Here is a 12,916-nt window from a genome sequence, read left to right on the forward strand (position 1 = left end):
ATGCTGTTCCATTCATTTGAATGGGGAGCCAGCCAGCACGATACCGTTTTTGCAGAACTTATGGAGGAGGGTCGCATCTGTTACAGCAACTTCCAGATTTCTGCATTTGACTGAGCATGTGCGTTTGACGGTAGTTACCGTCCAATTTGCACAGAAATAACGGTGAGCGCTGTTAGCCTCACCGTTATTTTCACAGTAAAATCTGGCTCATTAACTGTGTAGTAACAAAGTTACTCATGAAACATTTACCAGACAGTATTTATTTAAAGTATTTAGCAAACAGTAAAAATGGTCTCTGAGTACAGTTAATTTATAAAAGCGGTTATGAATTCAGATTAATTGAAGAACAAAAGAAAATGAATCCAGCCCTTACTATATTTCAGTGCTGTGTCTGATGAAAGCTAGCCCTGACTGCAGCAGTGCTACATTACAAAGAAAACACTAGAGGAGCAGAGTCCACCTTTACAGACAGTTTTCCAAGACTCCTCTGGAATCAACTGTGCTGGCTGCGGCAAATATAAATGACCAGTATTGGTTGCCCTGGCCTCTAGCCATAGGCAGACTGAGCACACCCCAGAAATATTCATCCGTAGTTGTTTCTCTGTGGCCGTCAATGCTGCGCAATATGTTTACTACAGTAATGCTATGAATTCAACAGCACCAGAAGCTCTTGCATATTACTGAATGTTCTACAGTATAAATAGGGCAGCGAAGTGGGTTCAGCCTGCCACAATCATCAAGCCACATTCAAACAGATTTGGCTTTTTTTGGCTCGCCACTACATTTGATTCTACAAAAAGTTTCCACTTTGCTGCGCTGTCAGTCTTCAACATGAATGATGAGTGTATAATACATTGACTGGAAATTTTGCTTATGTTTGTATTTTGAATAACTATAGTTAGAAATGTCAAAGAAATTATATTAAAGATATTCAATATCTAATTTACCCTATCATGTGGCAAACACATTGAAGGAACATATTGTTGAATGCCTTAAGTTGCTTGATTAATATGTTTTTGTCTTACAGAATCATTTTCCAACCAGAGATGCTCTTGTGGTGTAAAACTAAAAGGATTAAGGGAAGATTCTGCCTCCAAGTTTGTACTGTTTGACAAATGTGAGATGTCAAGGACTTCAGAATGCTGGAGACATGGTTGTTTTCAACATGGTGGCTCTACAACACTCGATAAAATGGATTACAAAACACTGGGAGCAGGCTGCCACAGTTCCATATTTCCAAGTATTATGAGTCTCTGGCATTTTTGTCAGATTGGTTTACATGTACAGTATTAATATGGTGGCTTTAGAACCTGCCACAATTTATGCCATGGTTGATGCTATTATTCCAGAATTTAGGAACAATCCTTTTGTATCTGGTGACTGATTCAATATGTGGAGTGCGGACATTACCATGCCAATTTATGCCAGGTACTGTTCATCATTATAAAATATCAAACACATACCATAGAATCACAGAATTTTACAGCACAGAAAGAGGCCATGCAGCCAAATAACGCCTTTTTCTCTGAAGGAACTAACCACTTATTCCTTTTCCCATGCTCTTTTAATTTCTTTCCTTTCTCAAATATTTATCTACTTCCCTTTATCTACTTGCCTCTTCCGCATCCCCGAATTTAATCGCTCCACCATTGGTGGCCATGCCTTCAGCTGCCTAGGCCCTAAACTCTGGAATTCCCTCCCTGCCTCTCTCTCCTCCTTTAAGACACTTTGTAAAACCTACCTATTTGCCCAAGCTTTTGGTCACCTGTCCTAATACCTCCTTATGTGGCTCAGTGTTAAATTTTGTTTGATAATGCTTCTGTGAAGCACCTCGGGACGTTTTACTACGTTAAAGGTGCTATATAAATAAATGCAAGTTATTGTTGTTCCATTTTAAAAGCCATTATGGATTCCATTTCCTAATTCTGAACTCTCCTACCCCTAGCCTGCCACCTGCATTAACATTAATACCTCAGTCAACCTTCTCAATGACTGTCTCACCTCCAGCTTTGATGCCCTCATCCCCCCCACATCCCATACGGTCTCATATGCCCACAGCTGCTCCAATATACCTACCTCTTCTGCAGCCTCAAATCAGGAGACCGTAATGCATTTGATGTTCATCCTGCCTCACTCTCCATCAGTTCTGGCTGGACTACCTCCAGTTGCGTCATCGCTCCCACTCCCTTGCCGATATTACTTTCCTTGATCTTCTTGGGAGAGCTGAAACAACTTCAAACTCCTCTTCTCCACCACAAACTGCATCTTCAAACTTCACCCTTCATCCTCACTACAAACTCAAAATGTGAGGAATTCAGACTTTATTTGTCTCCAAAATAGAGACCATTCATCTACCAGCCACTGCCCCATAAATCTCACACTCCGCCAAACTCCCAGCTTCCCCATCTGCTCTCCACCTTTGTCCTCACTTTCTTGTTTGCAGTTTTTCTTCCATCCTCCCCCAATCCCACCCATCTCATCCATGAAATCCGTGGCCTGCTCTTTTGATCCCCTCCCATCCGAACTCTTGACTATCCAATTTTGCTTCTCACTCCTATACTTGCTGATATCATCAACCTGTCTCTCTCATCCAGCACTACCCTTCACTTCCTTCAAAACTTCACTGCTTCGTCAAGAAACCGATCCTATATCCCTCCACTCTCTTCAACTAATATCCAATCTTAAACTTGCTGTTCCACTCCCAAGAGAATGCTTAAAGAGTGCTTATCCACAAAGTCAAGATTGGAAGTTTGTTAAATTCAGTCACGGGAAACCTAATTGAACAATGTCCAATATTAAAAGCAATGTATGTCTTGGGCCATGGCTCGCAAATTAATTATATTGTTCAATAATAAAGAACATGAGTCAATTACTTTTCAAAACCATTTAACTTGAGAGCCATGACAAAACCAAAGAAGCTAATCCTACGTGTTGCCTCTTAGGCTTTTAATATTTCCATTAAATAGCTGTATTTTTACTGTTTTTCTATAAAAGTCTCTATATAGGAATGACTATTATCTTTGTAGTGTAACGTGACATCTATTACTGCTTTGCCATTTGTAAGTTGCACAACATCTGGTTTCTAAAGTGATCCCTCAAGGGTCTGAATTCTCAGCTTGATAAATGCTTTCCATCCATAGCTGGAAGTTTAATCAGTTCATTTCCCAAGAACTTTATTATGTTCTTAAAAAATTTGGACAATTATCTGAGAAATGTGCATTGATTTTCATTGCAGACTCTCACTTCCTAAATGTGTTAATGGCATTGGAGCTGCCATGGGTCCTCAACGTCTGTGCCAGATACAGGTTACTAGGTTACTTTCTTAGTTGTATATTAGCTATCTACACCTGTATTAGTGCCCATGTACTTAGCTCTGACTACAGCTGTTTGATTGTTATTTTCTCTGTAGGTTTAAACAATAAATCCATGATAGCCAGTAATTGGTTCAGTCAGACCCATTTGCCTCACTTCTCTTGGATTAATCCTGTGTCTGTTATGAGATTATATACTTCCCAGAGCTCGGTTACAACCTTTAGTGTATCTTTGTAACTTCCGATAGCGATCTTCCAGTTTGTTTTCTTATTAATTCCACAAGAACCTTTCTGGCTTAGAGTTCTGTATCTTTATTCTTTTTAGTGGCTGCAACTGGGACTGCCTTGTTCTTAACAAGCTGCCAGGTTCTTTGTTTATCGGATACCTACTTATTGCTCCAAGAGCCTAATTTTTTTTTAGCTTTTAACACATTCATGTTTCTTTGTGCTTTCCACCTGTTCCTTGGACCAGACCAAATTAGCTCTTGCCGTAATTCTTTTTTGGGTTCTATTTTACCAGCTCTTATTTTATTACATAAAGCAAGGTGACTGTTGACCCAATCCAGTGCTGTCAGAAACAAGCTTGGCAGAGAAATGCTTCTATTGGTCTTGCTGTGGGTGTCAGTTTAGAACTTACATAATAACATGCTATCACTTAATAGCCTCCTTTATCTATCACATCATTGATTGTTGTTAAGTTAGTTAGTTGTCCACTTGTTAAAATGCCTATTTTGAGGAATTGGGTGGAGAAGAAACTGTGCAAACCACATTTCACTTTAAGATGCTACCTACACACGGCAAATCTAGAATGCATTTTGTTACAATTTTAGCAGCCAAAGCCATCTGATGGATATTTTATTGCTATTGTGGCCAGGGAATTTTTATCCTTTTTAGGGCAGTAACTATGCTTTCTATGTACACCTGTTCTGTTTTCCTTTAAAGAACTGACAGTTGTTGTTTGTCCCAGCAACATTGCTGTCATAGCTTTCTGATTTAAAGGAGTTATTGCAAAATACCAAAGTAGGAATACTCTTTAATCCATGTGAGAGGCCGACTCCAAAACATCAACTTTTGATGCAGCTCTTTTTCTCTCATCCAAAGATGGCATTGTCTTAAATTTAGTTCAATATCCACCACCCCACTTTGGGTTCAAATGGGCTCCTTCTCCATCTAATTTCTCAGAATGGGTATTTTAACAAGTGGGCAGCTCACTAACTCAGCAATGAGCACTGCTGCCCTAAGCACCATGCTGGGGCATTTTATCTTTTTTATGTAAGCCATATCCCATTTGGTGTGGGTACAAACATCTTGTATTTCCATTCTTTTTAGTGGAAGGCACTGAGCTTCTCAATTAGCAGGGAGAATGATCTACACAGATTGTAATCCAGAACCCATACCATAAATTAGAAGATTACTATTGCACAAGTCATTTAGCCAGTGAAAAAATCTGCAATGTTTCCAACAGGATCCCAAAGACGACTGACTCACTGTGACTGAGAACCTCCTTTAAAGAGTCATAGTTACTACTGCTAATGAATTATCGTCTAGCAACTATGCTTTCACCGTTCCTTTTTCAAGTCCCTCCAACCCTGGCTACTATCTGACCAAAGTACGAAGACCCCACTGATCAAGATCTCAAATGACATTTTGTGTGTCTGTAACTATGACTCACTATCTTTCCTGATCCTTCTTAACCTCTTTGCCACCTCTGATACCACAGACTACTTTCAATGTCTCTCCTCTGAAGTCCCCCTACAGAGTACTATACTCTTCCGGTTCTTTTTGTCTTAACACAGGCAATATATTGCTGCCAACACCTTCTCCTCCTCTACTCTGTCATCTCTGGTATACGCCAGGGGTCCATCCTTGGCCCCCTCCTCTTCACCATTTATATTCTAACTTTGGTGACATTATCCAGAAGTATGGGGTTAGCTGCCCCATGTATGCTGCTGACATCCAGCTCTAACTTGCTGCCTCCTCCACTGACCTAATAGTTGTTGTCAAATTCAAAATGCCCGTATGATATCAAGACCTGGATGAACTAAAACTTACTTAAGTTGTATGTCTTCAAAATTTAGGCCATCCTCTTCAGCTCCAGTCAGTACCTCTATGTTTCTGGCCTAGACTCCATCAGCCTCTTTGGCTGCTACCTCAGGCTGAGTCAATTTGGCATCTTGCTTGACTCCAAACTCAGTTTCCCCCACATCTACTCCACTACCAAAACTGCTGTCTTCTAACTCCACAACAAGCTTCCCTCCTATCCCAGACAATCTTAAATCTTTCAAAAACTCGCATGGAATTATAAAACCACTATAATAACTGATTTTGGATAATATTCATGGAATTCATTACCCCTACATAGGTGGTTCCAAATCTTAAATCACTTTGGATTTTGAGGAATGTGTCCTCATAATTTATTTCCATCATCTCCATAATATTGGGTGTATATTCCCATTTCTATTGGTTTAAGGTTATGTTCGTTGAGACTACAATCATTTTGAATTGGACCCACTGTATGTGGTAACCCAACATTATTGAGAATTAATTTAGAATTTTCAGTGTAATGAGTTCTCTATATAGCTGGTTCAGTAAGATCAGTTGAATATCATCCAGATACAGCCAGCTAGGATGTTCTGTCTCATTAACCTTTATTTCACACATCTGTATTGGCCACTCTTCTTTACTGTTCAAGGAAGAAGCAGTCAAGGAGCAGCCTATAAGGATGAATGCCCGAGGGTAAGAACATATTATTTTAACCCACTGAGTAAAATCTTTCCAAAACCTAAATTCACCAACTTTTAAAATGAATATCACTGCTCCACCCTATCAACACCCTGCAATCTATCTGTTCCTTTGCTTTATAAAGGACATATATGATATCAAATACTTTCAATTGAATATTTACTAATTTGATTTGGATTCATCATTGATATGTCATTAGTTTGCCCAGCCTTGCCTCCTCCCCTAATACAAGTCCCTACAAGGCCTTTCTTGTCCTGCAGTCAAGAGGGCCGGATTGGTGGTTTGTTTGCCAAGAGGGATTTAAGCGTTGCCCAAAAAGACTCCCATCTGATTTTTGCACTCCTTCAGGGAGGTACTTGGCCTTCACTTAGCACTATGCCGCATAGCTGAGATTGGGAACTCACTGGAGTATTCAGTTAAATATGCTTCCCACCACTGGTGCAATGCATTGAAAACCACCTAAAGACTTGTTTTAATTTGACTAAAACACCAACAAAAGTAGCCTATTGTTCCAACCTATACACAAGTACATTTCACACCTCAATGGTATTTTCTGTCAATCATCTTTGTCAGCTGCTCTCAGATTTTATTATCAACAAGATTTTTGCAATCTCTCAGTTTCACGAAGTCTAAGATGCCCAATTTATAACACTGTTGATTTATCTTTTTCATCAAGTCAGTCTAATTTCTACCTTATATCTTGTTGGTAAATTGGGTTAAAGACTAACCTGCAATGTCTTCAAAGGGCAGAACCTGGGCCTGCATTTTATATAACAAACAAATTAACTGATGGAGTTGGTTTGGAAGCTTTTTTCTGTGCTGGTAATTAATGTTGGGTATCTTAATTAAAATGGGACAGTTGGAGGTATGGTAATCACACTCCACTACAAAACAGGGCTTAATCCAATGACAATCTTAGAGAAGCAAAAAAAAGGAGAAAATCAAATCAGCAATACGATCTATCATATGTATCTTCTACGTGTTCATACTTGCCAATCCTTTTCTCAGTAAGAAATGTACTACATTTGAACAATGACGGCCAGGAAAAGACACACTGGTCCATCCAAGCTGTCCCACACAACTGCAATGCATAGTGCATCACAATATATACACTCCCCATCCCACCTGAAAGTCATGTAATCTCCTGGGAGAGGCCACATATACACCAACATGTTCAATGACGGGTCTATTAGAGTGCCAGTCCAATATTAATTCCACCTTCTGTTATCAGCAATGTAAAAAAAATTGTTGTGATTTCTTGTGGTTGTTATCTGAGAATAGTGTTGCCATGTCTGGTGACTTTCTTTTTCCATCTGGCAATAGTAGTAAATTTATAATTCTGTCAGGTACAATTATGAGGTATTTAATATTTTGCAGTCTGTTGTATTTAATTTTCACCACTTTCTGTATGCTAGTAAAAGTGTGTTATTACTGGTCTAGAAGAGGTTGGGTTGAAAAGCATACTGAACCTCCACCCATTTTCTTCTTTGATTAATGTGGTACACTGATATAAGAAAATAAGACTATTTGTATTACCAACATGGTACATAAGTATTTCTCTCTGAATACCTCTTGTTATGATTGTACCTACTATATGATGGTGGCAGCTAAAGTTTTGCCATAATCATATTTTTCTTTTAAAATATCAGTCATTTCGGGAACAAAGTAATAGTCAGTAGAAAAGCAAAATAAGTAGTCTTTTTGCTTGAATTGGTTGAACCAGCAACTAGGAATATAAAGGACTTTCTTGTATTTCAGTACTGCATTGTGGAGGAGATCATTTCTGCCTGTGCAGTCTTTATGGAATAACCTACCAGTTGGTCAAAGGCAACACTATGGGCCTTATTTAATATTTTACTTTGTACCAGCATAATCTCCAAATTGATTTCAAGACTGTGCTTGCAGCAATATATCTATTAAAAGTGTTGAGTAGATTCCAACATTCTGCTTCAAAATGCATTGAAAAGGCACATGTTATACTATCTCAATAGGAGAACCCATCATACAAGTTTCAACATTTACCTACACCTGTTACTCCTGTGTGTGGCACTGTGACAGTTAACATTGAGAAATCCTGTCACATAACATTAGCTGCTAAAAGACTAGCTCCTACACTGCATATTGCGTGTTAACACCAAACAAATGGGTTCAGTTTCCATGAAATTTCATGATCTGGCCACTGAGTGTCGCTCTGGAGCAGCTTGTTTGTAGCCACCATTGTTTCAGTCAGCAGCCATGTTGGCATAGCCAACATTTACCTGAGGAAGGAGGAAGCCTCCGAAAGCTTGTGAAGTTAAAATAAAATTGCTGGACTATAACTTGGTGTTGTAAAATTGTTTACAATTGTCAACCCCAGTCCATCACCGGCATCTCCACATCATGTTGGCATAGGTAAGAAAAGAAGGAAAGTATTGAAGTTTAAAGGTATATTTAAAACTGTCAACATTTTTTGACCCCTTACAGCTCTCCTAGACTTCACCCCACCTCACCCGCTGTGTGCATTTTCTCAGAGGTGTGCCACCTCCAACCTCCCCAAATGGTCACTGATCAACACGCCTCTCCCATCAGTAGCCCAACCATCCACTCCAAGCCATTGCACTTGCAGCCAACACATGACAAACTGCCTGCCTGCTGCCTACCCACCTGGCCTTTCAGTCACCTGTCAGCTCTTCAGCTCAAGACGACAAACTAATTTTGCTGCCTTTGCACACACTGGCGGTTCTGTGGGCTGCATTGCAGTCACCCACCTCATGGCCTCCCCTTTCCCCATTGAGCACCACTACGCCACTTGCCCTTCGCCAACTGTCTTTCAAGGATGCCCACGCTTCCAGGCTATCATCAACTGACGTTTGTTGCCTTGTATTCCACTGGCCACAGGCCCGCATCACTGAGCAGCATGCTAGCATTATCACCCCACCCCACTGTGCAGAACTATGGACCTCTCTCCGTCCACCACTTTACAACATCCAATCCCCCCCACTAGGCAGAATTTCGACCATTCCCTCCCCACCCCACTAAGCAGCCTTTAGGCCTAGACCTCTCTACCACTGAGAACCATTGTGGGCCCCAGACTCCCCCTCCACTGAACATCATTTAAGATGCTTCCATCTCCACAATGAGTACTGTTAGCCTTCCCCAACTGAGCAGCATATCAGCCAGCTCCCCCTTCCCCATTCCTCCTCCTATCCTCTATCCTCAATCCTCCACCTCTCCCCTTACCTTCCCCCTCACCACTTTTTTTCTGTCTCCTCATCCTTCTGCCCCTCTCCCCCCTCGTCTCCTTTACCTGCTTCACCTCCCCTCCCCATCTTTTTTGTTTTCCTTTCTCTCCTAATTACCCATGCTCCTCTCTTCCAGTCTCCACTTTCTGGGCAGAGTAATCCCCGTAGCTTCTAACCCTGTTTGACCTAAATACTGCATCTGGTCTTGACTCTCCATGCACAATTCCACGGGAGATTGACTAGTCTATAACTGTTTTGCGTCAGGCATATGAGATTCTGCAAGTCAAGAAAGATCTTTTTGGTCCATCTAGTTGGTCCCAAAGTTCAAAAAACCCAAAACAGATGAATTGGATTTGTATCTCACTGTTTGTGGAACCTTGTTGCCTCATTTGCCTATATAGCAACCTTATCTACACTTCAAAAGCAATTCATTGACTGTGAAGCACTTTGGGACATCCTGAAAGTGAAAGGTGCTATATACATGCAACTTCTTCTTTCTGCCTATCTTTTAAAACCCCTCAATAGTTTCTTTTCCCTAAATTCTGCCCTGCTTCCTCCTGAAATTGCTGACACAAACTGCCTCCAGTGTCTCTTTGGCAGTCTGTTCCACATATTCGCTGCTTCCTTTGTGAAGTAATTAAATGTAAACACTTTATTCACCTTTCTTCTTCAGATGTTGAGTCCACGTGCGTGATCCCAAGCTCCTTTACCTTTACTGACTAAATTCAGAACAAAGCAAGCAGGTAAATAAGGTTGCAATGAACCTATTAGCATACTAAGAATATTATTTAATTATGCTATTGAAGGCTACACACCCAAAACATCATAATCTGTTTTTTCCCTTTACAGATGTGATTAACCTGCTGTGTATTTCCAGTATTTTCTGTTTTTATTACCATGTTATCACAGTCTGTTTTGCTGTAGGGGTAAATACACTGGCTTATTGAAATTTTAAGAAAATCTGTCTTGGCCTTGGAGATACTATAAAGAAAGAAAAATAATACACTATGGTCAGAATACTCCAGTTTTATCACAGTCTCTTCTGAGCCTTTTTTTCTCTATGGTAAACATTCCCAGCATCCTTAGACTTTCCTCGTGGCTCAGCTGCCTAATAACCAAATTTGTTTGCGCTTGCCTACATTTGACTACACCTCAAAAAAAAAGTAGTTAATTGGCTGTGAATGCCTTAAGGTCATCAAGTACTTTCTTTAGTTTAGTTACTTTCCTCTATAGCCTCTCAAGTCAGGATGCCCCACTGTACTATGGTAACCAGAATTGTACATAGCACTCAAGGTGGGCCTTCGACAGTCCCGATACAAGCTCAGTATTACTCTATTAGGACTTTTATTCTATCCCTCTGGATAAAGCCATAAGATCTTGGGCATGATTTTAAAATGAGGGGGTTGGGGGCGGGGGGGGGGCAGTAAAAATTTTAAACATCTAAAACCCACCTCCTTCCCACCCACTTCCGGTTTTCACAGAGGCGGGATGATGGGTGGGTGACTAACACGTCCTCAGGAGGCGGGTTGGTCAGTGAAAGCTTTCAAGGAGGCTGCGGGCCTCTATTTTGACAACTTTTTTGTTTTTAGCACCTGGGGGCCAGGATTCCTGGGCCTTCTGATTCACACCACGTGAGAACAGGTGAGTTGGCCCGAAACAGCAGGCCCAACAAGCCTACCTACAGCGACCCTACAAAGGCGATCAACCCCACCCCCCACCCCAGCCACGATCTCCGACCTCCCTACCCACCCCCCCCCCCACAATCTCCGAACTCCGCCCCCCCCGGCCACGATCTCGACCTCACCGCCCCCCCCCCCCACCCCACCACAATCTCCAACCCCGACCGCCACGATCTCTGATGACAGCACCCACCCCCCCCCCCACCCCGGTGATCCCCAATGACTGGCCGCCCCCCTCCCCTGGTGACTGAGCCTCCCCCCCGGTATCTGATCCCCCTTCCACTGACTGACCCCCCCACCTCTGATGACTCCCCGATGACTGACCCTCCCTGCCCCCACCACCATGATGACTGATTCCCCCATGACCTCCGATGCCTGAGCACCCCCTCGGCCCCCTCTCCCATCTAACACTTCCTCCTTCTTCTCCCGTCTGACTGAGACTTGCCTGTCAATCAGGCCGGCCTGTCGGGTGGGAAACCGTCAAAAAAAAATAAAAGATGTCCTTACAACAAAATCGTCATGATGTCTGTGAAACCCGTTCTGGGATCCCCCCCACCCCCCACCGCACCCCTGATAAAATCATACCCCTTGTTTCTTTCTTTATTTCTGACACTCTTTGTGCTGTTGGTTTCAAAGAATTATCCACAGTATATAGAATTCCCTCTTCAGTTTAGTCTCCTGCAGTGCAGTACTGTTTATTTTATATTCCTACTGTTTATTTCCCTTTCCCAGTGTCATCACCTTGCATTTGTCCACATTAAGCCATACCTGCCATTTTCACGCTCTTGGATACAAAGTAGACCAATCCTCCAATGTAACCACATCCTTCTGTATTTGGTCCACTCATTCCCCATTATTTGCAACCCCCCTGCTCCCAGTTTTGTATCATCAGTAAATGTACACAGCTTTGTTTCTTTCCTCACTTCCAAATATACAACATAAACAATAATGGCCTTAATGCTGATCCCCCAAATAACCCTGCTAATCATGTTCTTCCATTCTAACAACTATCCTTTACTCCCTCTGACTGAGCCAATTTTGGATCCACTCCAGAATCTTCCCTCCTGTTCTGTAACTTCTGACCTTGGAAATATTCTTCTTTGTGGCACTTTGTGAAATCCTTTGCTAAGATAGAAATATATAAACCTAAATAACTGAGAATATGAGGTTTTAGGGAGGGAAGAACAAAAAACACTTAAGCAAGTTTTATAAAGTAATAGGTAAATGGAATTACAAATATTCTAAATGTGAGGTCTGTATCTTTCGGTATCACTAAGGTGGGTAATATTTTTATCTCCTGTGTGTTATGTGATATATTGCATCAGTAAAATTTTTGCATTACAGCAATGGGTGATTGCTGTTGCATTTAGGCTGCAGGGGGAGAACATTAAACATCACAAATTGCGCTCCAGGTCCCGGGCTATCAGTGAGCAACTCCACAGGAGATAAAGCCATAAAAGTTTACAGGACGGAAAGAGGTCATTCAGTCCATCGTGTCTTTATTAGAGAAATCCAAAACTAATCCCACTACACCACGTTCTCCCATAGCCCTATATCTTCCACTGCTTTAAATATTTATCCAATTTTCTCTTAAAAGATGCAATCGTCTCTGCCTCAACAACTCTCTGTAGTAAAGCATTCCATGCTCCAACAACCCACTCAGTAAAGGAATTTCTCCTAACCTCTTTCTTCAGTCTCTTTTAAATTGAAACCCCTCATCACTGACTTCCCCAATCAGAGGAAATGGTCTTTCCCTTTTCACTATCTACTAGTGTTATATATTTTGTCTAGAAGCAATGGAAAGAATCAAAATGCTAATGATAAAAGTATGTTATTCTTGAGCCCTGCCACACAATGGCTCACTGAGTTTATCCAGTGAGTAGCAAGCCATGCAGACCAGAAAGTTCCAGATTCAATCGCCAGCCGGTCTGTGCTTAATTAGCTACCTTAGCCAAGGCGGGGG

The 12,916-nt window shown here is 41.5% G+C and overlaps 1 protein-coding gene across 1 annotated transcript in view; it reads left to right on the forward strand.

Annotated features, from left to right (window-relative positions):
* The window catches only part of LOC137326968 (immunoglobulin-like domain-containing receptor 2), a 41,841-nt gene extending 38,409 nt beyond the window's left edge, over positions 1-3,432 (forward strand). The window contains exon 8 of the mRNA XM_067992342.1: positions 1,028-3,432. Coding sequence (XP_067848443.1) covers positions 1,028-1,063 — 36 coding nt within the window. The 3' untranslated portion in view covers positions 1,064-3,432. The remainder of the gene's footprint in view (positions 1-1,027) is intronic.
* Positions 3,433-12,916: the final 9,484 nt, after the last annotated feature.

This window comes from Heptranchias perlo, chromosome 11 (assembly GCF_035084215.1).
Source record: "Heptranchias perlo isolate sHepPer1 chromosome 11, sHepPer1.hap1, whole genome shotgun sequence".
NCBI lineage: Eukaryota > Metazoa > Chordata > Chondrichthyes > Hexanchiformes > Hexanchidae > Heptranchias > Heptranchias perlo.